At 36.8% G+C, this 26,225-nt stretch overlaps 3 protein-coding genes across 15 annotated transcripts in view; 2 read left to right on the forward strand and 1 right to left on the reverse strand.

Moving 5' to 3' along the window:
• LOC107224417 (serine/threonine-protein kinase Doa) overlaps positions 1-5,238 on the forward strand; it is a 49,631-nt gene extending 44,393 nt beyond the window's left edge. For all 9 annotated transcript variants that reach the window (XM_046737162.1, XM_046737173.1, XM_046737186.1 and 6 more), the window contains 6 exons: positions 438-551; positions 1,116-1,206; positions 1,324-1,494; positions 1,994-2,123; positions 2,276-2,526; positions 2,669-5,238. In XM_046737162.1, coding sequence (XP_046593118.1) covers positions 438-551; positions 1,116-1,206; positions 1,324-1,494; positions 1,994-2,123; positions 2,276-2,526; positions 2,669-2,884 — 973 coding nt within the window. In that variant the 3' untranslated portion in view covers positions 2,885-5,238. The remainder of the gene's footprint in view (positions 1-437; positions 552-1,115; positions 1,207-1,323; positions 1,495-1,993; positions 2,124-2,275; positions 2,527-2,668) is intronic.
• LOC107224415 (NADP-dependent malic enzyme) lies at positions 4,987-25,835 on the reverse strand. Of its 4 annotated transcripts, none has more exons than XM_046737224.1 (8): positions 25,362-25,835; positions 18,577-18,745; positions 8,290-8,448; positions 7,696-8,058; positions 7,264-7,575; positions 6,144-6,512; positions 5,643-5,937; positions 4,987-5,438 (listed from the first exon to the last, which is right to left on the reverse strand). In XM_046737224.1, the coding sequence occupies exons 1-8, from the start codon at positions 25,445-25,447 to the stop codon at positions 5,323-5,325; spliced, it is 1,869 nt and encodes a 622-aa protein (XP_046593180.1). In that variant the 5' UTR covers positions 25,448-25,835; the 3' UTR covers positions 4,987-5,322. The 4 variants fall into 4 exon arrangements, with proteins under 4 accessions (XP_046593180.1, XP_015519939.1, XP_015519940.1 ...); XM_015664453.2 differs by having other exon boundaries at positions 18,577-18,751; XM_015664454.2 differs by lacking the exon at positions 25,362-25,835 and adding an exon at positions 20,111-20,404.
• LOC124293993 overlaps positions 14,168-26,225 on the forward strand; it is a 73,202-nt gene continuing 61,144 nt past the window's right edge. Inside the window, exons 1-2 of one of the 2 annotated variants that reach the window (XR_006903860.1) lie at positions 14,168-14,678; positions 14,830-15,313. The gene's annotated coding sequence lies outside the window, so the exon portion shown is untranslated. Of the gene's footprint in view, positions 15,314-26,225 lie in introns of both variants that reach the window. The other variant, XM_046737260.1, reaches the window with a different exon arrangement.

Here is a 26,225-nt window from a genome sequence, read left to right on the forward strand (position 1 = left end):
GGAAAATTATTGCAATGAAAATATGAACATTCATACGCAAACAGGTGCCGAAAATAGATAGACCCGGGATCGCTGGTTCGTGGTTGAAAGACGACCATTAGATATTCTAAAAATACTCAACGAAAATTTCAGCTTTGACCAGTAGAGACACTTAAACAAAGTACGTACCGGCAAAAGAGTTTCGATTATAACTTTCAAAACCACCAATACCTCTTGGATAATTAACTTTATACATCCGGAATGTATTTCGGAGGGATTGGATTTCACGGTGTTTAATTAAACAACGCTGAGGCATCTGATAATCTTAATTAAAGGGGCTGCCTGAGGCAGAAACCGAGCGATGTATTATCAATTCTTAATTAATATTACAGCGTAGATATTAAGTATATTAATGGTTGTCTAATTTTAATTCGCGTTTCAATTATCTTTGTGTACAGGGATCACGTGATGGCCTTGAAGATAATTAAAAACGTCGAGAAGTACAGGGAAGCTGCTAAACTCGAGATAAATGCTTTGGAGAAAATTGCTCTCAAGGATCCAGAGTGTCAACAGTTAGTAATTTGTTATCCTTACATGCTTGCCCGATGCTTTATTCTGTTTCTCCGCATTCGAAGCAACGGACAATTTCTATAATAGTATATCCAATTGTTGGATTTTCGAATTCTTTACTTCACTTGCTAAACGGTAAAACTTGCCAACGCAAATCTTTCGATTTATAAACTGCGTATACACATCACTCATACTTCCTGTTTTGACTACGCATTATTCTTGTTTAGAACGGTGATTCAGTTGAGTTGAATTCTCGGAAAATACTGTCCGATCTACTTTTACTCGTGTGAAAACTAAATGGTTATTTTTACTTTATACTTGAGTGAAATACTATTTAAAATATTTTATTGTAAATTATATTATATATTCAATCTTTTGTGTTTCAAAATTTCGTTTTCTTAGATTCAAAACTGTTTTAACAGTTGACCTTATGTAATATACACGGCTGTGCCAATTTTCTGACGTATGCGTGGAAATGTAGATTAGACGGAAATCTACAAATTTTACTTAGCGTCTAATCTTCCTTGATTGTATTCGATTTTTTTAAAACTCTCTTCTCTTTACAGCTTATGTGTGAAAATGCTGGATTGGTTCGATTACCATGGTCACATGTGCATCGCCTTCGAAATGCTCGGTTTGAGTGTGTTCGATTTCTTGGTAAGTTGTGTACAGACTATGTACAATTTCTTTTGGAAAACGGAAAGTGGTGCGAGTTGAAATAACTTTCAATTTCAAAACATTGTACCATTTCAATTTGGAACTATCGGTTTTCAGAGAGACAACAACTATCAACCTTATCCTTTGGATCATGTTAGACACATGGGATACCAGTTGTGCTATGCTGTGAAATTTCTTCACGACACAAAACTCACTCACACTGACCTCAAGCCAGAAAATATACTCTTTGTTGATTCTGATTACGACATAGCTTACAACAACAAAAAGGTAAGATACATATTTGAAAGCTTTCAAATACCATATCTTTGTTCTGCAGCTAATCGAGTCACTAAAGATTTTGTAATCGTACTTTCCTCATTACTTTTTCATTAGTTTTGCAAAGTGTAACGTCCGTTATTTTCAACAGCCACGTTTAAAACTTTGCGACTTTCCCAAGCCACCTTTTTTCATATGTGTTTGATTTTGCTACAATTAGAAACTGTCTCAGTGCTGCAATAAATGAGAGATATTGAACTCTAATTTCATGTACAGAAATGTTATATTTTCAGATCATCAAATATTAAAAATTGAAATATAAGTTTCTGCTGGTATTGAAAATTTATGTACAAACTAATTGGTTAATATTTCGTTGACATACATTACCCTTTCTACATTCGTAACGTAATAAAATAACTAAAGTTGCACGTCAATATGAATTTCATTTCTATGTGACAACATATGTTCGCCTAACGTATATACATTTCAATAAAAGTTTTTTTTATTCAAGAGGATAGATGTGAGGCGGGTCAAAAGGACAGATATTAGACTAATCGATTTTGGAAGCGCCACTTTTGACCACGAACATCATAGCACAATCGTTAGCACAAGGCATTACAGAGCTCCCGAAGTGATTTTAGGTAAGTTCTTCAACCATATTTTGCATCGTTCAAGATTGATTTTATACGTGAAATGTCATGAAAATGTGAACCGAGCTTATTTGAAAAAAATGAATATTCAAATTAACTGCAGGACATGTTACTACTATTTCGTTCATTTTTTTTTTCCACAGAATTAGGATGGGCACAGCCTTGTGACGTCTGGTCAATCGGCTGTATATTGTTCGAGTTATACCTCGGCATCACCTTGTTCCAAACGCATGACAATAGGGAACACCTCGCAATGATGGAGAGGATACTTGGAACAATTCCACATCGTATGGCCCGTAAAACTAAAACTAAATATTTTTATCACGGTAAATTGGACTGGGATGAAAAGAGTTCAGGAGGCAGATATGTCAGGGATAACTGCAAACCCTTGCACGTGAGTTGCGAATACAAATTCTCCCCATTCGTTACCTTTTCTTTACAGCCGCTTCTTTATGTTACACGGCTTGAGATATATCATTTTGTTGCTAGTATGTAAGATAATTAGCCAGGTTTCACATCGTTTTATATCGTTACAGCGTTATTTACTCTCGGAAGACAAAGATCACGTACTGCTGTTCAATTTGATCGAAAAAATGCTCGAGTACGAACCTACGCAGCGTATAACACTGAAGGATGCTCTGAGTCATCCATTTTTCGACGCGTTACCTGCATCTCAACGGCTCCCGGACGTCAGAGCTACCGGTGATAACTCCGTTCCAACGCACGAGCGATCTCACTCGTTGTCGCGATGAAGGTAGTGATGGGACCAATCACCGAAGCTAAATGGACACTTTTTCCCGCCAATGATGATCTACAATCCCGAAGATAATATATTACTGATTAATAGCTTGAGAAATTTTTTCGGGTATGGATCCAAATTTATTTTCATTGTGATTTTTCTAACGATGGAACATCCGTTATAACTTTACCGGGAAGTGTGATGAATGTCGAAATGTTATTGATAATCAGAGCATTGTGTAGAAAATTATTTCTCTTCTCTTCGTCCTTTCTTCGTCGCTGTTGTTTTCGTTGATAATGTTTACCTTACGATCACTTGGGGAAACATGAAAAAAAAAGAAGAAAAAAAAAACGAAAAATAGGAAATAGAACAGCGATGATAAGGGTCTTGGTGCTGGCACGTAAGATCTGGTGTTTACGTTTAGTCGAAAGTAACAGTGTCCCGAAATTAATGTAAATGTTATTTTAAAACAACTCGTGAATCATCTTCTGTAAATTTTAAATATTTTTAATTTTATTAATGATAATAATAATAACGGTAATGTGGTGTTCTATTAAAGCCAGCAAACGTTTCAAGCAAACATAATGAATTGGCGATACTTTATTGTTGAATTAATGACGATAGCGATTCATCACGATTAAGGTAATCATAAAATCTGTAAGATTCTGAGAGTAGAGCTACGTATAAAATGTTCGTGATGCGAGGATCCGAATATAATGTACAAGTGAAAAGAAGGGGAGAACCAAATGAAATTAGCTTAAAAGAACGGAATAAAAGTTGTATCAAATTGAATGAAATTTCTGTTTCCTTAAAATTCTACCGATTAGGGATTTTTACCAGGAGACGTTGTAGCGGTTGTAGCGTATCGACCGACAGAGATGGCAGGTTGTGATAGTACCTGCCGTTTCGTTTAACAAAACGAAAATACAATTTACATTGTGGTAAGGTTATGTGTACATATATATTACATGAATATATATGGATATATATATATATAATATATATATATATATACACACATGCATATAGGTATATATTATATACGTGCTTAAGGCAAATAGAGTAACAAAAAATTAGTGAAATGATACCTAAGCGATCATTTTTTTCCCCCATCATTAAGTTTCTTTTTTTAATTTATGAAAAGAACTGAGTTCGCTATCACGATTACATACACATGTAAATGATTCTTTGTCATTTCACAAACTTCTGCTGACAAATTTTTTTGTCTGGTGCGTTCAATCAATTTTTCAATCATTCAAGCTCCATTTAAGTTGAGAAGCACCAAACAAATGAATGGACTTTCGATTAATACATTGAGAATATGTAAACATTTATAATCACTTGAAAAAATTTTGCGAAACAGGTTCTCATTTCGCTTTTTGTATTTTTTTTTTTTTTCTTCTATCTCTTCATCGATAACCTGATTCTCACGAAGTAAATTGCATGGAAGTTGAAGAAGTTAACAGGAATTTGCTTATTAAATTGTCTAAGATTGACTTGCATATTATTCATTATTTGTATTTTTTTTTTTTTTTCTTTGATCAATAAACGACTGAATGAATTCTGCGTTTTAGTTCCAATAATGCGTAGACGATATTGTAAAAAAAAAAAGTGAAAACAAACATAAAACAAACTTGTATGTACATGGTGCACACATTGTCTTTGTTTATATACTCTAATTTCTTGTGTAAATGTAAATAATATAACATCATATAAAATTGTGCCCGATTTAAATCATGCAATTTGAACATAATAATAATAAGAAAAAAATACCGTTAGCTTCGTTTTGCTACGTTGGAATTTAAGTTTACTGAAATATATTTTCACTCTAAATTATAATTTCTATCTGATTCATAGAATCAAAGATACTTTAATAAAGTTTATAGTTTTAACCGACGAGGCTCACTTCCAATTTCATTTATTAATCGTGGTTGGATAGAAAATGAACGTATCTTTGTTTTTCTTTAATTTTCTTCACGGTCATCCCCGATATTCGTCGTTTTAAAAATGATGATGGCTATAAATGAATTATAAAACTAGTTTTTAAACAGTAATCGTTACTTTATTTTATTTTATCTGTACAACTACAAAAGAAAAGCGGTTGTGTAACATAAGAAAGTTGAGAAAGAAAATATATTGATTAAAAACACAGTCTAATTTACAAGAGTCGATGAATTCTTTTCTCCACATAACATCGGGAGCTTATTGTTATAAGGTATTATAATTAACGTTCTCTGATTTATCCATAATTTCATCTTACAGAAAACTAATTTAATTTCCATTATAAATAAAATATACCAGTTACAATCGCCTTAATTACATTTTAACAGTATACACGTGAACATTATATACACCTATAAAAATGGGCGTGATCATTAAAAATTGTTGTTCCATTAAAATCAGTATTTTTTTCGTTGCGCGATATTTATTAGGCACATTATTTTTTGCCCACTACTGTGCTGGCCAAGGATATGTCGGGGGTATTGACGGTTTGTATTTCGTATCGTACAGCTGTGCTTTGATGAAGTCCTCGTAAGATTTTGGCTCAGGATGAACCGTCGCAAGTTCTGTAAAACCAAAGTATCAAAGTGTGTAAATAGAAGAGCTCTCCGTTTTCGTAAGCTGAATATTTTTAAATCGAAATTTATGTATTTATTTTCTTGTTTTTTTACCACAATATTGCCGCTCAATTAATTATGATCATTCTTATTGTAAACAAACAAAGGAGCATTGCTCATCCTTGTCCAGAGTCGATCAATATGAATACTTACTGGACTTGTAGGCGTATTCCATTACTTTCACTGCTACCTTGAGCGAACACTCTCGAATATCATTCAGGGGTGGGTACAACCCACCGCTGGCAAGATCTGCATCTGTTACAATTGCAGCGAGGGCGTCGGCAGCGATCAGGAATGTTTCCTCAGGAATGACGCGCATCCCGGCGCACACAACTCCAAGAGCTATTCCTGGGAAAATGTAGCTGTTGTTGCCTTGGCCAGGGTGGAAAGTCTTACTCTCGTAAGTCACTGGAGGGAAGGGTGACCCGCTGGCAAAGATGCATTTGCCCTGTTAGAAAAAAAAAAGGTATTATACCGTACTACATGTCGAATGTTTTTATACCAAATCATATTCACACTTAGGTACGACATTGCTTAACAATACTTAATTCAATGACTTTTTTGTTTCAGGTATCTGGTATCGACAATCAGCCATCTTTGAGGGCTTTGGAGTCAGCTTAACTGCAGCAATATTCAAGATATCTAGTCATTTACCTTGGTAGCGATGTAAGCTTGTTCCGCAGTGCACTCAGCTTTACTCGTGGGGTTGCTGAGAGCGAAGATGACGGGTTTGTCATGGTTTTTTCCCATCTCCTCCAGTATTTCAGTTGTGAATGCACCTCCGATGGCTGCAGCACCAATGAGAACTGTAGGTTTCGCAGTCTTTACCACATCGACGAGGTTCCTGATCGGAGCGTGCCTTCTAGCATAGTGCAGCTTGTGCTCCGTGAGACCACCCTCAGGACGATTTTGCACAATTAAACCCTTCGAGTCGACCATCCAGATCTTGTCTTTTGCGTCTTCAACGCTAACACCTTCTTTTTGCATTGCCATGACGCAAAGTCCAGCGATACCAAGAGCGGCCTGTGAGAGAAGCATGGGAAAAATTTTTCAATGAGGCATACGTGTAAGTTACTCAAAAATTCAACGATTTCCCATCATTCTGGGAGCTGGAAACGAGTCCAAACACAATGATGTACCATTCGTAACAATAAACTTTAACTGCTCAACTCTATTTTTTATGACGTTCGATTTTGAGCGATGAATTTTTTTTTCAAGTCTATAGTCCCGGGTACAATGCAGGCTTTGACTTTTATCAAAGATACTTCTAGAAGTATTTGTATAAGCACTATGAGATCTTTATTTCGATTCCAAAGTATAATTTTCGTCGAATAGGGCGTTTTGAATTTTAGCTGCCAGCACAAGGCTACAGTGATTCTTTTAAATCGTCATCTTTTTAAAAACAATATTTCTCAGCACCTTGTATTTACGAATAAATGTCTTGGAAACAATTTGATTCGTGGAATTTTAGTTGATGTAATAGTTGAACTTGATCATCACGTTCCTCAGAGTAGTTTGAATTATGCAATGCAAATATTCTACCTTGAAAATGCTAATGACCTGTTGTTCATACTAGAATTATATCGGAAAAACATTATTCCTAAATTCGCAGTTACATCCAGTACATCCGTGTATGAAAATAGTGATTAAACGATGAATGGATCCATCTTCTGATTGTGAGCCAATGAACGAAAATGTTTTCAATATTCAATTCCAACTATGAGCAGGTTTGAACCTGTAGAGAAATTCGATACAAAATAATGCAATTCCTTGCCTCTCCAGCGCCTTGAAAGACAATTGTGTTCTCGGAAAGTTTGGTCCCTGTTACTCTCAAGGAAGCAAGAAGACCAGCAACTGCCACAGATGCTGTGCCCTGAATATCATCGTTGAAGGTACAGTAGCTGTCCCGGTACTTGTTCAACAGTTTGAACGCGTTCGAGTTGCCAAAATCTTCGAATTGTATCAGAGTATTTTGACCGTAGCGTTTCACCACCGCCTGCATAAACTCTTCGATGAATTCGTCGTATTCTTGACCTGTGACACGCCTGTGCCTGTGACCAATGTACAACGGGTCATCCAGGAGTGACTGCAAGTTGAATGGAAATATGCATTAGAAATTTGTTAAACAAATATATACGATCATATAATCCATTTGTATAACTTTGTTCCAGTGCCGAAGATTGAGAATAAACCTAAAACAGCGCACCTGAGTGTTAGTACCGACATCCAGGGTGATGGGCAGACATTGATGAGGTTTTATGCCAGCCAGAGCAGTGTAAAGGGATAATTTTCCAATCGGGATTCCCATGCCGTTGGCCCCAAGATCACCAAGGCCGAGGATACGTTCGCCATCGGTTACAACGATCGCTCGAACATCGTGCTCGGGCCAGTTCTTGATAACGTCGTAAACGTGACCCTTGTCGTGGATGCTGATGAACAATCCTCGGGGTCTGCGATAAATCAATCCAAATTTCTGGCAGGCAAGACCGACAGTTGGAGTGTAGACGAGGGGCATCATCTTCTCGACATTTTCCCCCAGGAGGCGGAAGAAAAGTCTTTCGTTACGGTCCTAAGGAATGTAAAAAAAAATAGAGACCGTCGTCACTCAAATCATGCATCGACGTTGAGAAAAGTCTTCAACTCAACCGGGCTACAGATTTTGTCAAAGAACGTTGTTTTTTGGCCTGTTGCGTAAAGTCTTAGTAGTGTTTACCATTATTTTTTATCACTTAAATCTAGTACTACGCGATTGGAAGGATTTCAATCGGTACAATGATTACGAAGTTCCTAGAATATTTACCAGCAATCCAGTGAGGTAGATGTACTTCGACAAATCATCGGTGTATCGGTCCAAATTCAAACGGCACAGTTCCAGCTGCTCGTCCTGAGTCTTTACGGCGGCAGGTAGCAATCCGTGAATGCCAAGAGTTTGCCTCTCCTCAATGGTGAAAGCCATTCCCTGAAAATGGTGTTAAAATTTTCTATTTAACACGGGGCCTGAGTAATTTGATAAAGTCATATAAAATACCTAATGGACTTTGATCGGAGAACGGACACGTATGTGATTCCATTGTGTCTGAACTATTGTACCGGTGACGTACAGAAACCAAATGAAATTCCGAATCAGTATGTGAATAGCTTAGTGCAAGCAGTACTTATACCTACATAGGTATGTAACGCTTTGCGTAGCCGCGTTCAACCGATTTTGAATTATTAATTCTCGACCGCGTGGCTACGGTTTCATGTCCCTGACATTCAACGCTATGAGTTTCCGGAAAAAAAAACAAAAAAAAATAATTTTAATTGCTAAAAATGTGACTCACTCTCAGTCAAACCTAGCACATCTTGTATCATCAAACGTTCGCGCGAGAATCTTCGGTCGTTTAATTTCTATTGTGTCTTCTATTAGAAAAGGTCGTCGACCCTTGTGGTGCAATAGTCACGTCTTAAAATATTGTTGTAACAAGTTATACGAAGGATCGAAGGTTCTTAAGAGGTCAATATGCATTGTAGACAAGGCAAACATGATGCAGGGGGATACCTTTACAGACATCGTGTCTTGTGGCATTTTTCAATTACTAAGTACCTATCGTGTGACGATATAGATAGTGCAACAGTTGAATATTAATTGAGAAGTATTTAGACTTTAATTTCTTAACCGAGTTCCCATATCTAATCGAGTTTTATATTATGGGTAATTCGTTGCGTAATTGAACTCTGGAGTGTTGTGAAAAAATATCGTATCATCTAGCATTCGGGAGGTAAACAACTTTTAAGAGATAAAAAAACTCTATACTATTGTCTTAAACAAATATTATTGATTTTTTTAAATCCTTACGTATATATACCTGCATATAGTCATTATTACTTGCCTACTCTTTTATCGAATTTTGTGTAACCAGTGTCTGATGAAACAATGCTTTGTCCGAGATTAAGAATCGGATTTTTCAACTAGGGAAGATAATGAATGACCTTGGCAAAGCCACCGATCACGAAGCATGACGCAAGTCAATTCTACGCGGACGTAACTGAGGTTCATGTATCATATTTCTATGTCAAGCGAGACAACATCGAGACCTCCGGAGCTGAGAGTGAAAGGGTATAGAGCTGGCTTTCACGCTCTGACGTAGTAACATGTAACATACGTGTTCGCAGATTTATCGTACCGCTTAAATAAGCTCTGCTGCAGACATCGCGATTCGCCGGAAGCTATTTAGCAATTACGACTTGGTTTCGTATTTGAAAAACTATTTCCTAGCCAACTGTAGAATTAGATTTGTACACCTCCGCCAGCAGTTCGGAAAATAACCGATTTTCAACAATATTTCGTTCCTCTGATACTTGTACAAGTCAACTTCAATTAAATGGAAGAATATCTAAACATTAGTGATTAATTGCAGAGATGCAATAGTTATAGCGAAAAAATGTTTGGATCTTTGCTGTTTACTTGCTTACCGAAGAGTGCAGCTGGGCTTCGATCACCTCAGAAATAATTCTTATACACGTGTTATTTAAGTGCAAAAAATTTATGTAACTTTTACAATCAAATATAATAATACCATGCATCATGCAGGCGAGACTGGAGTTCGTTGATACGCCATGATCTACATTGATCTATACCGATGTACGAGACATCGATCTAGAGCAAGGCCCCACAATCCTCGATTATATTGGCGCATACTGAACGCTTGGACAATTAGCATTTGTCTCACGCTCAATGACATGCAGGTGATATCATAATTCGCAAACAAACGAGTTTAACGTGGCCGGATGCATAATGGAAAAAATAAGGTCATAAAAAAGGAAAGTTATCTTAACGATTTATCGTTTTTTTTCTTTTTCTTCTCAGTGCAGTGCAACGTCATTTTCGTCAACATTTTCTGAATCTGACTCATTTTTTTGTTGCTTCTTTGGCTTGTGAGAAAAAAAGATGACGACTGCTAATATGGGGTCACATAGGTCAACGCGTGAATTCGATAAATGAGTAAAAATTAAAAGAAATAAAAATCAAAAAACCCGAGCTCGTATTCTCATTAAGGTAAATCGCAACCGTATATTCTGACTATGTATAAGTTCACGACCTCATCCGTAATAGATTCCCACTTTAAACGCGGCACGTTCTCCTATTCATCGCTTCAAACATCTTAAGAGCAATTTGAATCTCGTAATTGTTGACGGATTTTTGCCCAATTGATTTACATCAAATATCTGTCGAGCAAATATAATTATCACTTGATAAATCGACCAGAATTGGATTCGACTCGTCGATTTTTTTAAACTCTGATACCGATCGTAGAATATACGCTCTATTGTTAGCGCGTTGTCGTGTCGATACGTTTAACAATAAGAGCGTTCGAAAAGTGTGAAGTTTATTCTTCTGATGTAAATCGGCAGCTAGTAAGAAATATTCCAAGTGCAGATCATCGTAAGCGAGAAGTAGGAAATTGCCCCTGGTTAAAGTATTGAAAAAAATGATGTTTAAAAATTGCAGTCAATTCCGATTATACGTGCTACTAATATCCTTGACCAAGTTCTTGTCCATTATTCCTCATATTTATTTTTTGTGCAATTTGATATTACACGCACCTGCACAGTTCGCGGGATCGACGTTTTGCATGTAAAAGCTTCAATTGCGGTCTGGAAATATTCTGTCAACGGTGTTATTTAACGCTCGAAACAACAATACCAGACAATAATAATTATGTATATGTGAGAACTGTATTAATTAGTTGAGGTGCCTCAGCAGCACTTCGTTATTTATACCTGTGCTGAATCACGTTATGATATAAGTGCCAAACGTAAATCCGACAGCACCCACCTTCCGCCATAGCAAAGCGGAGTATGTAACTAATATTATCCTAGGCGTATTTATGAACGTATATCATTATCCTTATTATTGTACCGACGTTAATCGCTTAAAAAAAAAAAAAAAAACAACCCGCGATATTACCGGTCTTGCTTCGGCATTTCCTTTGAACTTCAAACTCGGTTTTATTTAATTTAATACTTTTACCTAGCAATTTGGCGTTTTCTGTCGTAACACATATGTTAAAATGAAACGTCGTACCGTGTATAATTATTAAAAAATGTATTCGCAAAATTTATCAAAACGATGCCGAGTTTTCATTCGGTAAAAGTAGGTAGTGGATTAAGAAAAAAAAAAAAAAAACAAAAAACGTTTCATTCTTGATGTTACGGTATCTTGACAAGCACGGAAATGATAATGCAGAAGCCAAACGAAAGGTAATTAAAGTTTCAAACAAATTAGACAAATATTAAGGTATACATACACATAATAAAGTGCACGTATGCGCGGTTCAAAAATCAAGAGTCCAATCGATCCTTGAACGTTGTTGGTTCTTTTGGCGTGCGGATGTAGGAATACACGAATGTGGCTAATTACACCTGCGTGATAATATCGGTGGCTGAACACCCATCGGAATTGTTTAAACAGTCGTGGATTTCACGCTGGAAAATACCCGAGGTATTAACATTGAAGTTATTTTTACCAGAATTAAGAGATACGCAGTGCCAAAGCTTTCCAGTATTTCTTTTCTTAGGATTTACCGAATTTGAACCGGTGATCGCGTATGTATGTCACTGATTAATCAAAGAACACGAACAAATTAGTCTAATTAACAATTGCATCTTTTTTCCTTGTGAATTTAATTTTTATTCTTTAAGCGTAAGTTTGTTAACGGGACTAGAATTGGCTGTTGGTTAACTTTGACGAACAGGAAATTCGACTAATTCAATTATTCGGAATGGAGAAAATGATAGGTATATTGAGTGAAAATCATTGTTCGAAATTACTCCACTTTCAGTTGGAAAACTTAGAAATATTCACAAAAATTACGCTCATTTGAACGTTTATCAGAAATATCCTCTGTCGATGCGATGGAAAGTTAGTTTCTGAAAAGTTATTGAAAACCCTGGAAGTTAAAATCACATTACGTACGTATCTGTTTAAAAATTTACAACAGCGGATTAATTTGCATGGCTCTTACGAAAATATCATTGAAATAAGACTAGTTACAGAAAGCCTGTAATAGAGGTTTTTTTTCTTTGTATTATAGAAAGTTTGAATTCTTCCAAAAGTAGAATATTGAACTATTGAATCTATATTTTTCCTGTTTGTCAAAGTTCATGATGGAAAATTAGCGTTTTAACCCGATATCGATTCTAGATCAAATCTAGTATCAATCATTCATACGATGCGACGGGTGCATTAGATTAGAGTCAATATTGTTTCAGATACGATCTGTTGCGGTTATCGCGTCTGTTAATAACTCGTTATGCACTGATACCACGCGTTTGATATATGATCGTAACACAGAGATTTCATCAATTGGCAACATATGCTGTATTATTACTATCATCGTCATGATCTTCCACTTTGAAATGCAGACGTCGTTTCAATATTTTTTTTTTTTTTTTCTTATATCGGTGGCACGAAGTAGACGTATGATTTCGATCAGATCAAAGATAGAGACGCTGTTACAAGTCATACTATTATCTATCAAAGGTTTTGAAAATTCGTTGACCTATTCAAGTTTATGCAAATTTAAGTACCTCAATATTTATTATCAATGTAGGTACAACTCATTCTGCGGCTTACCGAATTCGGAGATTACATATTTTAAGCATTGAAAGATAAGACAATTCGACCAAATGCCTTAATTACAGGAAGAAAGGAAAATATGTCATTTTCACTCATTGAATTATCAAGGCACAGATCTGCTTATCTCAATTTCAATTTAGTTAGTTTGTAAAAATGATTCAGTCTGGCGAATTGCTTGATTCAATAACAGCCTTTCTTGTCGCGATCGAGTGACGTATCGTTTCGAGTGAACCACTTGATGTGTTTCCGAAATTTAGTCAACTAAATACCATTACATTTGAAGTTTATGTATTGTACCTCCAAGTCGCGTGTTCGTTGATAGAGACAATTAGGTACTTCAAATAAAACAAGTCCACGAATCTAGAAAACAAGATATTTATATCGATCGAATGCCATACTTTATTGATGTGACCGGAAGTTATTTGGATTAACTGGTTGAACCAGTTGCACTAATTTGTTTTTGCAACACCTGCATGGAAAGTCCATTTTTATGCACCATTCACAAGCACCGAAAGTAGTCTTTTATACACATGTGCGGGAAAAACTTTCGCGCATCGCTAGCGGTGTGAGAAAAAAACCTTCGCACATTGCTAGCGGTGTGCGAAAAAGACGGTCGCGCTTTTATCCACAGTTGAGCATTTCGCAAACAGCTGCACTAGCGCCACCGACGGAATAGTTTGTCACTCTTTGCCGTGCTCGACATCGTCACTGAACAGACATCGTGCCGTGGTTTCGCGTAAATATAATCGTGTATGTCGGACTTTCCATTACAGGTGTAGCAAACAATGGAGTTCGATACACGCGCGAAAGTTGGCAATGCCTATCATGCGTGAATGCGCCACACTCGGCCTTCAACTCATCTCCGGGCTCGTGCTGCGCCTTCACGCTTGTGCGGATATAGCCACCTTCGCGCACTAGTATGGCAAAACACTATTACGAGGTAGAAGAAACACCGCACGCTTTGAAACGATTAGAGAATATATTCATCGTGAACATCAGTATACTAGTACTATAAACTGCCACTAGGCGGCAAACCTTCTCGTTACGGAAGCAGCTTCAGAGATGGATATAATATCGGGTAGTCGGCTGGATGGTCGGTTTCGGATAACGTGAGATAAATTTGACACCGAGCCGGGTATAAACAAGGAGAACGTAATACCGGGTTTCGAGTAAACAAATTCAATATTCGACTACACAGAACTGTGCGGAGTATTACCGTTTGTTTTCATATCACTTGCGTCGAATAATGCTTTCCATTCGTGTATCTATTCAATTCGAAAGTGAATGAGAGATTCCCGTGATTGAGATTATCCTATAACGTACAATAATCAGTTACGTGAATTAAAGGTGGCTGGAGAAGATGCAACAAAAATTAGCTACGCCTACAATAACAAGAGCGGGATTTAAATTGTGTAGTTATCAAACAATTCAGTTACAAAACCCATTTTCAATACGTACCATTACCCAGATCTATGTTTCCCGAATGGGGTAAAAGTGAAACTAGTTAAGCATTCTACAAGTTTCTACTACTTTTTACTAAAATCAGTGATATTAGATTAATATACCAGGTAATGACTAAAAGTCCAGTTAATTCTTCGGTGTGGTTGTGAAATTTTTTCAATGTAGTTTTACCGAAACTAGACTCGAAAGTTTTTTTTTTTTTTTTCTTTTTTTTATTTGCAATACCTAAATTATTCCCGCACTAATTAATTTTAGTAGATTTCAAGTGTGATTTCAGTTACAAGCGTGAATTTAGAATTCAGCGTAATATCAGTGGAGTGAGAAATCTTTCGATTTCAATGATATTCCAGTCGTGGAGTAGAAAGTTTTTATTTCAGTGATTTTTCGATGGTACTTTGGTATGCTGTTAATACAATTACAGTGAAAATACAGTGTAAAAAATTTTCAACTACAACGTGAAATCCAAGTGTAAAGTAACTTCGGTTCGATTTCGGTGGGACGGAATCTAGCGGTGCTAGCAAGGAAAACGGGATCTACGACTAGGATACCCTTCCGTCGATGGCCAGGAGGGTTTCCGGGATTCGCGGGACGTGCTCCTCTTGCCGAGGTACCAGCGTCCACCAGGTTCTTTCCGTCACGTCGGCCATGATATCTGACGACGAGGAGGTCGCTCGGCCAGGGTGCAGAGGGCTCGTCAAACTTGTCATACTAACAACCTGCAGCCCTGGAGACCGTTGCCGGGGTGAGTTTTCGCTTCTGATTATAAACCGAGGCCCGCATGTTCGATCGATAATAACCCCTTTTCCTGCACATCTTCGTTGCGTAAGGCCAACGGCCACCCTTACACGACCCGACGCCTTACCTTTTTCTCAACCATTCGCAGAGCGCGTGCAGCGTTATTGGTTCTTTTTTTTTGTTATAGCGTACGATCTTGATTTTCATTTTTTACGATTATCCATAGATACACCGCATGTTAAATAATTGTCGAGTATACGAAGCGGTGGTACAATTTTCTGACAAATCGACTGTCGCTATTTATTTTGTAGAATTATTCTCGCGTTGCGAGGAAAACGCGACTTATGGAGAGAGAGAAAAAAAAAAAAAACTCAATTTCTGAAACATGTCCGAAACATCTCAAAATCGTCCAATAAGTGTTTCTTTACTCAAATAAAGGCGTTTTGAGTCAATCTTTTCATTTGAAAGTGAACGGATTAATTGTGCGTAGACGGAGTCTTAAGAATTGAACAATTTGCACGATTTTTCACGGCTACTGTGAAAAGCTCGGTAGAAAATTTAACTTTCACTGTTTAAAAAATCTTCGGTTATTTTATTTGCTGCCAATGACGGAAAAGGCGAATGAAACAGCATCGTTATTGCGTATCAAACTGAATTTGAGCAAATTCGAACGGCACAAATTGACGGTAAGTCATAAACTATGTATTTGAGAAAAGGTTTTATCCATGGGAAGATCCAGAATAAACTATGGTATTTTTATTCAATTATATTAAAGTTTTTGGGCTGATTTTTTTCAATATAGAGATCTACAGACATAGTTTGACAAAAACAAGTTATCTACGCAGTAGATAAAAATATATTTGTGTATGTTGGGTACGACAGATTTTCATCAAAGAATGACCGAGTTTTTATCATTTTGTACGTTGTATTTGAAAAACCTTTTTTTCAAATTGTTTATATCTTAGCTTGGGTTATTCGAATTTCCTTAGATTAATTTTTTTGATACATAGTAGGGATGTTGTTTCGTGATTAATATTATTGGCACAAGTGATATTCCTTGAGATTCTGTTTTTTTTCCTTTAGGTTTAATCATTCGGGTTTTCTACGAGAAATCAGGACAATATTTCAATGCTATACAACCTCGAATTATGTTTTTCCAATTAAAAAAAAAAAAACGTATATTTCTTGCGGCGCATTCAAGAAGATTGAAAAATGAGCCAGGGAAAAGTTACCTAATTTATACGAGTTTTTAAAACAAAGAACACTTTACAATCATAACAATAATGCAGACGAAGTTTTCGTACGAAATATTAATATTTATTTGAAATTTCTAACGAATCCGAAACATAATGCGTCAACGTTGAAGAACAATAAGAATTTTAAGTGCAATACAGAGAGTTCTGTGATAAGCTTGGTCGGCGATTCATTTATCTTACTATTTCATAAATATGTCCCATCAATTGGTAACGATTATTATTGCTAACGTAGTAATAAATTTATCCGCACTGAAGTACGCACGACATGCGGATTTTCTGCTACATCACAAATTTTCTGCTCAGTCAGCGTAAAGAGAATAACATTGCATAATTACGTAGCTATGTATATACCAACGTAAGATACCTACGTGCACAAGAATACACGCGAGTGTCGTTTGACATTTCTTTTACACCCGAGTTCCTTGAAGTTAAATAATGACACCGGTTATTAGCCACTGTTACCATTACGCGTCGTACACGTACGTTTGAATATATCCACACACGTTCTATCCATGCGGTCAGCTGTTACCTCTTACATCTTATACCAGCATGGACATAGAAATTTGATGACTTCATTTCGAAACACTTTCGAGACTTGGTGAAATTTTATATTGCGAATTCGGCTTTGCGATTCTGAATGTTCGTGTAGGAAGTGTACAGCATGAGTCTGTCCGATGTTCCCTTTTATTTTCTCGTTTTCTCTTCTACCATTTCTCTCTCTCGCTGTTTGCATCTCAATTTTTCCAAATGAATTTTCCAATTCTCTAATCACCGACAGCTATGATTTATGAAAAATGTTGAAATTCCGGGGAAATCTGGGAAACATCCGACGATGAAAAGTGTTATGGGATTGGTAAGCGGGAACACGTGAAGAAAACTTCAGGAAAAACGCGTGGCACATTTTCTCAAGTCATTTTTGTTCATTATACCTACTGCAGCCGCTTCGAGTAACGTATTTTTTCTACTCATTCGAGATTTAATCAGACATACTTTAATCATGCCACTTTTCATTGCATAAGAATTAAAATTGTCGGGGAAATCAATAGGCCGATGACACACACTGTCTTCAAGCAAACTGGTCAGCGTGGCTTTTTTGTGGTTTGGCATGAAACTGGTCACAAGACGCGTGGAAAATACCATTAATTGTCAGATCAGGTAAAACCCCTCGTACTGTATACGTGACGCTACACGTCACAATATTTGACTATAATATGTATCAGGGTGTTTCCGAAAAAAATAATTCGCAATTATACACCGTGACACACTCTAAAAAGTTCTACGTTACGTGAAAGATCGCGCTCGTTTGATTTTTCACTTTTTTTAAACGCTATTTTGAATTTGTAACGAAACGCGTTATAGCACTTCAGTTATTATTTCTTTCCTGACATTTACATTCAACCCAAAGATCTCGATCTATAAAACAAGGATATACAAACCGAGAATCTTATTATCCGAAATTAAAAGTTTATATTAAATTATAACTATTTTATGAGGTTGAATTAATAATGAAAAAACCGTCAGGCCACTTTATCAAACATCAACTGGAGGCTTGATATTATACAAGTTTGAGTCTTCTTCGTGAAGTAAATTGATATTATGATTGACAAAAGCAAGGAGGAAAATTTTCATTCACGATTACTTTATAAATTCTGAAAAAAAATGTATAAAAGTGAAATATCAACCGATTGCGATCTCCCGCATAACGTAGAACGCCAGTCTTTTGCCAGAACCTTTCTTTCGTCCTAAGAAAAATTTTCAGGGTATGCCATTGTGGAAAATCGTAAATCATTTTCTTCCGACCTCTGAATCTAGGAAGCTATAAATTGCCAACTATTTTACCATAGATCATGCGAAGTGTCGGCCCCTAAGCGCGGGTGCATTATACACAGGCATGCATAGGTGCAACAAAACGTATCCGCGATCATGTGTAAATATAGACGACGGTTCTTCGTCGCTGCGAAGTGTCAAGGCGTTGTTCGATCGAGGAGCAAGTTAGGGTGAAATTATTCCAAACCTTGTTCAGCTGGGGGTTCTTAACGTGGTCCAGGCCGCGGGTCAACCCGGCGCAGACGTCGTCTCCTGGGCCCCGTTGCCCAAGTTGATCACGTTCAAGATTCGACATCGTAGAATCGTGGAATCTGGTTGCTCGACAGGAACTGTCAACTACGCTGTTGGCTCGAAACCTGCAACTGACGGACGGGCTTTGTAGAAGACGTAGGCATATCACGTCACCCTGATCGCCCCTCCAAGGCGCAGGCGCAAACCGTCCGGAGCTTTTCCTCAGCGTCGCGGCGTCGGCGCCGAGCCGACAACGATATCGTATCCCTCCCTACGTTGTTGGTTGTAAAAATATGTTTTTCACCGCGATTTCTTGATTTATTTCCGTTTTCTTATTTTTTTTTTTCCTTATCAGTTACATTGTCAACAGGGGAAGCTGTCTACCGTTTGGCTCGCCGACGAGATTTTTTAAATATAGCGCCAACATCCGGCAAAACAATATATTGTTGCTATCGAATGTACTCCTCCTCCCCCCCACTTTGATACTTTATCAACGCGCAGAGCACTTGGTGTTGATCAGCTGTTAGTCACTGGTGACTGTAATGAACCCGGCAAACTTCAGACCGAACCGTATTTTTCCACCGCGGTAAAATAGGTTTGTTACTTGCAATGGTCGAACTACGATTCCATGACGAATTTATCGTTCGGCGTAGAATTTTTATACGGACGTATAAGTCGGAGGGTGAAATTTAATGTTTGAAAAAATTCGTTAGGTTTCTTTTTCGACGTACGTTCGTTTAAACTTTTGAGTATTTGTACTGTTTTTTTTTTTTTAATACATTCTATCATCAATCTGTTGAGCGAGAAAATGCGAGACTCGTGTAAACAGCTGATTAGAGAAAAAAGTAATTCGAAAAAATGTTATCAAAGATCCGTGGCGATTAGATTCATATTTGAATTCTGTTGCTACTTTTGTACATTGACCCTGAATTTATTTTCTTTTCCTTTTAGAGAATATATTGTTACTGTGATATAAAATTATAATCGAGAAATTGTACGCTGAAGAATTATTCGAACAATTTCAATTATTTATTAGACTTGTTGATCGGGAATCAATTTTTTAACTTCATGCCTGCATAATATCTTATCTTTGCAAAAACGTGACGCGCAAAACTGTCTATTGGCAATACATACGTATACATAAACACAACAGATATTACACGTTTCTAAAAATCCTCTAGCCCAGAAGAAAGTGAATTAGTTAAGGATTAAGTACAGGAGTGTTTATTTTTACGTGTTTAAAATCCGACGAACGTTTTTGCCGTTTAATTTGTCGTAAAACTAATTGAATCTGAAAACCCTCCAAGACTCGCAAATAATTTAAATTTTCTCGGCTGCAGGGATACGATGTGAGTGGATGAAATCAATTATCACAGTATTGTAAATTCTTATCATCGAGTTATAAGGTTGTCCGGATGACGCCGCGAGAATATCTAATATTTTGGTCAATCATTAGAGCCGAACGTAAGTAATTGTAAAAATTGCCTCACCTATCTTGTCCGCGTTCACTTCTATCGCAAGTCGATTCTTCCATTACCTTAGACTCGCGTATATTATAGTTTAAACGACGCGAGAATATTTTACACGAATCATTTATCCGCGACAAAACTTTTCTTGACATATTACGCGTACGAAGCAGTTGATTCAATTGTCCCAATCAGCTGTTACGCCTGTCTTATTCACCGCCTGTCTATGCATGTATGTCTTCCCTAAATCCAACGATCGCGTCCCCTTCGGATTTACAGTGATTAATTAACAGATCCACTTTATTCGGCAACCGCAAGCTTCTTGACCCTGCAGCTGATATTTCTACCGCGACTGAGATTTCCCGTGTTATGCGCATGTCTACTTAAAATACTCTTACGCATGGACTCATAGTACATTACACACATGTATATATCATGTATACCATCACTTTCCGCAGTTGTGTTCGTAGTTGATTGCGTCATTGCTCGGCTCACAGCTGATCGCGACTCGAAAAGACTCGCTTGGGCTACGATTTGCATTTGCGTTATGATTCCTGATATGGTTTCGTTATCGGGTCAGCAAGAACTGATGACTCTCAGTTTTAAAGTTTCTCTCTCTCTCTCTCTTTTTTTTTCTTGTACTATAAACAATGTTTTAACGAAGGTAAAGCCCCGGCTGAATACCTTTACACGTCTGATTTAATCGGTTCGATGAGTGGACACTTTTTACCGCAAGACGAAAATCATTTTAACGATCTATGTAGTCGGATTTCAAATTGACGCATTATTTTTTATTCAATGGGCATAAACATTAATGCTAGAGCGTGATTCCGAAGTTGATAAACAATCGCAACGATCGCTTGGTACAGTCAAGTCATTATATTGATTTCAGCGTAAGTATAATTTATAAACAACCGAAATTAGCGACGATGGTTTAACAATAAGTGAAAGTTCTTGAAATCTGTCACTGTGATAGTCCACGAATAGTCGATGAATGGAAGGTAGACGTTGAAACAAATATTTTTCAACCGAACCTTTGATTCTCTATCATTTTACTGCTGATATTTGATCTCCCCGGATCCCAATCGGTCGGACTAAAGTCTAAATTAAGGATTCTGAAGCTAATTGTAAGAGCTTTTCGCACGAAAGAAAACACTGCGGGGATGATGCACTTTATTGTGAAAGAATTTTTGATTTTCTAAAGAAGCTGAAATCAATTGTCTCGTAAACTATAATGATATAATTAATTATGCGAAATAAAATGATCCGAAGAAATGTTAGTTTTTTTTTTCGAATTTCTGCGACTCCGATTAGTGGAAACAGGGCCCTAAATTAGATTCTGAAAAGACACAGTTTTTACACAATCAAAAACAAAAAAAAAACTATGTCCAACCCGTTTGAATTTTGTTTCGAAAAGTTTTGGCTAATATCAAAAAAATCCTACAATCGCTTCGTTTAGCTGTTATTTCGACGTAACTTTGCGAGAAGAAAAGAACAAGGAATAAAAAAGTTAAAACCGAGTAACGATAAAATTCTTACGTATTTTCGTGGTTGGTGGTCCTTCGAAGATCTAGTTATCGTTTTGTGTAATCCTGGAGAAAAGGGTCGAACAAATCTACTTTATGAGAAGAGAATTTTCATTCCAAACATTGCGAAAAACCAAGGCCAATCGGTGTTTTAGATTCGAGCTATCGATCCTCCTGTAGCGGCTGCTTGAATTTTAGAAAAATTCCATCAGCGTGGTCTGTTATTGATTAATTTTCACACTCATTAATCAGTATTTTGGAAATGACTTACGATTAGGTTGTATAATTAAGCTACGATATGCAAAGGAGGATGTTGGATGTTGGATGTTGGTTTGACTGGAATTCTTTTAGTTTTCAATGAACTAGATTAGCCAGGTATCATTCCTACCAATTTAGACACGTGTTTAATTTGTAGTTGATAAATTCGAAACAACCAAAGCTAGGACGACCCGATTTTTCGATACGCACATGGTATTAAAGTATACGAACGAGTGATATTTATATCGTAAGTTACATGTATATTATATTATAGAGACGTATGTAATATTTTTTGAGCAATCATTTCTAATCTCCGCAGGTTACGACACCACACGCATACGCCACGCGAATCTTAGCCAAATTATTGCATCATAGAAGTTTTTGCACTCGTTTTTCGGTCTTACAGATATCAAAGTTCAAGCTTTTTTTTCCTATTACAAAGTCTCATCTATGCATTGTTACGATTTTCATTTTATAGTGCTGCGTTATATATGCCTCATTTTTATTAATTTTTATTTTTTTTTTTATTTTGTCTAACAACCAATTTAGTGGCAACGTAATGCTAAATGTTTTACTATGCTAATTGCAAGATTTCGGTGTATTCAAGCATAAATTTATTTTATAATTTGAGATACTGCGAGGAGAAATTTAACATAAAATCAGCCACGTGCCACAAAATCTTGTTGGTTGATAGCGAAAAAAGAGCAAGTTTTATAGCGTAAAACTACAAGACTAATTTTAATTAATCGCAAATCTCCGCGGCGACGAATCGCTTTAAATCAAATCACGCGTTTCATCGATGCCACTTTCACGTGGCTGAAAAAATCGCACGATTGTCAAACCAATCGTAATCGGGCAACAGGAGAACGCGAACCGATCTCGCATGTTACGCGTGTGATTTGCAATACCGCGTATAGATACTATAAGCATTAATAGCTTCTTGCTGTAAATGGGCCTGAATGAAAGTAAAAGCTGTCGTTATGATTTTGTAGAAAAAGAGATTCGTCGAAACAGCCGACATTTTTTTACCAGCAGTTCAATTATGGGATTATTTTTGCGATACGGAAACACAAAAAAAAAATTCACAGAATAAAAAAATCAACGATCGAAGAAAAGTATACGTTGTTAGTTTGTCGATTGTCGTTAAGTGAAACAATGAATGGTTTCACTGTGCGAAGTACGAGTAATAGATTATAGCACAGAGAATATTTGACAAATACAACCAAATTCTTTCTTAATTTGAAGTATGGTACGGTTTCACTGTAAAACGAGGTCGGCTGAACAGAAAGTATATTTTTACTCGTTGCGTTGTACGTATACAGAATTAGGACAGGAAATTGCGCGTGCAAAAAATACCGGTTGAAAAACGGGAGACGGGTTCGTGTTCACGCGAATGGATGTAAAGAGCCGTGAGATTTCGTAACTTGTTGAAAAAATGCTGACTAATGATTTCCACCGAATGTGTAACGAAACGACGACGGAAGGAAATGGTGCAGCTAACGGCTTCGATTGGTCGAAAATCGCTTCTAAATTTTCACACGCAAATTTACACCACATTTCCTCAAATTTCTCGTACAAAATCTACGCCTTTAATTTTTTTCCCGTACAACAGCCATGCGAGTTAATTGTTTTTACGCGGTGATAATTCCCGTGGAGCGCGAGATTCTGCAGGCGTGAATTTTCGTCAATTTGCATTATTTGATAATAGGTAAATTCCGACTTTCGGGAAATCAACGATCGTTGCGTCACTTGCGGTATATTATCGACGAATGTAATATCCTATATATATATATGTCATAGTAACGTGTATTACATGAACAATAATAAAAACTGATTATTTCAAGGGTATAACCGATTTACAGATGGCATATATCAATGTATGGATAACGTAAGAACTATGCTGGATGTTTTTTTTTTTCACCTTTCAAGTTTTCATACAAAGCCGATTTAGAAATATCCGTTAAGTATGCAGAATACACTTGGAAGACAGATATTTGCCTTGGGAAATAATACGTAATACATTGTTCTGTTGACAGAATGTAGGAAAACGATTTTTCGAATTTTGTATAGTATGTATATTATAATTTCAAAATTTTTACAAAAATACGGCAAGTTTCTTTTTTTTTTTTTTTTTTTTTATATGGAATCATTGACTTGTCAATTACACCCGAAAATGAATGATCGGAGAGATGATGAATTATCATCTGTGTACTCCTGTTACTTAACAGCGTAATGGGACTAATCTGAAAAGTTATAATTTACACAATAATATCAATATATCGATCGTACAAGCATCGAAGGATCGGCAATAACAGTGAGTAAAAATATAACCAATTGTAACCGTTGAATGTAATTATTGCCGCATAAAAATTATCTCTATGAAGAAATGAATTAGTTCATTAGCGAGACAGGAAGATTACCATAATCTTGAGCTGTGAAAAACAATGTCTTGCGGTTATTTCTTTGTACATAATTCAAATATAAAATATGCGCGTTACATAGATGTTTGAAAGAAAGTATAAGAAATCTCAGTTATAAACATAGAGAAAATAATATTATTTGTCATGACCTCAGCTTATCGCACGTTATTATTCTATACGAAGGCCAAAGAAAACTGAATGTAAATATACAGACTGTAAATTGAACGTTATTTCACAACGAGCGAAAACAATCCTCTGTTGGTTTTTTTTTTTTTTTCACATCACAACCACTTGACCACAACAATGCATGAGATTCTGAATTATCCGAAAGTATCGTCGTGGATTGAAACGTTCGACGATTACATCGCATGTCAGCTTGTTATTTAATTATCTAGTATTTGGTATGCGAAGTAATTGATTAAAGTCAATTATGAACTTGAAAAATCACTCCTTCCTGACGCGGATCTATAATTCGTGGATCTATAATTACGTACATCGCTTTCTCCCGAGTATCGCGTACAGGAAATCAGTGAGCGCTGACCCGAATGTGTCGAAAGGGGAAAAAAATAAATAAAAATGTTGATACGCGACGCGTCATGTGTAAACATTTGTTATTATATACGTGATATTTCATTCCCCCTGCGAATTTCTTTGCAATTGTTAGCTAATAGTTCATGTTAAAATCTGCCTTAATTTTATTAGTCTTCGTAGGTGGACCCGAAGTTGTTAGAAAAAATAAGAAAAAAAAAAAAGAATGCTAGACCATCTTTATTAACTCCGGTAAAATAATTTACCTCGCGGAAAAAAACGGACTCGTTACGTTAGCAATATTCAAGGTATTATCTGGTATCCGAAATTGTACAAGTCATTAGTTTTTATCATTTTTATTTTTTAAATTTACAGTCTCGGTAATCGAGAAACTAAGAGTACAAAGTTTTACCGTTGATCTTACTAATCGCAAATATGTAGAGTATAGAGGCTGATAATTGGAAATTTCGGGCACCTTATAACAAATTGAACGTCCGTCATAGCCAGTGATAATTATTGTTTTACTACACAACTTTTACTCACGTGGTTATCTCCGAATGCCGACAAGTTCCACAATTATTGTAGAGATTCTTAGAGTCCTTTGAGTCCTTTGAGTGGATACCGCCCATCACGTTGAACGATGTCACGAGAAATGGGAAGAAGATATTTTTCCAACAATCTCTTGTAACAATAACCGTCAAGCGAGTGCTACTCTTGTCGCAATTGCTAATTATTCGAGAATATATTTCAGCTTATCCATTCGTTTCGCTTTCGATCTTAACACGCGTGTAGTAATTAGTTTAACAACTTTCGATAGTCAATCGGATATTATACTCGGAAAATTTATCGCAATTCTTACAATTACAATTGTACCAATTACCGCAGACTTTTGATTCGCGCATCGACCGCTGATCTACGATTTCCACTTTTCGCAGGTTGATCGAATAACTCGATCTTGCGACGAGGATGAATTTAGGAATTTGCGGCAGTACGCGACAAGCTTCACCGAATTGCGAACATGGACTGGGAGATTGTTTGTATCGCCGTCGGCTTTCGTTTGTTGGCTGATCGTTTAATAGAGACGCGAATGGATGGAATCGGTACGATTCTGGATCCAGCGGGGAGTTCGTAGGAAGTGGAGGAGATCTAGAATCGTTATTGCACGTTACTTACGTATAACGAAAATACGGCCTCGGCCTGCATTGCCGTTCAAGCTTTAACAAGCCAAGCCTTACAATAGCCTCTACATTAGAACGAGATCGCCTTTCTCCTTCGCAATTAGCCTGACACCTTGTCGAAACCGCGATTATCATCGTTAGATATTTATTTACAAGTCTTTGAAGCGTTGCATTCTATTCGCGAATGCTCAAATCACAAGATACATTTTCGCTGATAAAAAGCACGAGT

This window comes from Neodiprion lecontei, chromosome 1 (genome assembly GCF_021901455.1).
Source record: "Neodiprion lecontei isolate iyNeoLeco1 chromosome 1, iyNeoLeco1.1, whole genome shotgun sequence".
Classification (NCBI taxonomy): Eukaryota; Metazoa; Arthropoda; class Insecta; order Hymenoptera; family Diprionidae; genus Neodiprion; species Neodiprion lecontei.

Bases quoted from the DNA above. Each gene is read 5' to 3' on its own strand.
- LOC107224415 (XM_046737211.1), bottom strand. From the start codon at position 20,241: ATGTCAAGAAAAGTTTTGTCGCGGATAAATGATTCGTGTAAAATATTC. The intron at 8,449-18,576 runs GTTTGGAATAAT...CACCATTTTCAG, and splicing joins AGAACCCCCAGCTGAACAAG to GGAATGGCTTTCACCATTGA. The intron at 7,576-7,695 runs GTGCGCTGTTTT...TTCAACTTGCAG, and splicing joins ATGTCGGTACTAACACTCAG to TCACTCCTGGATGACCCGTT.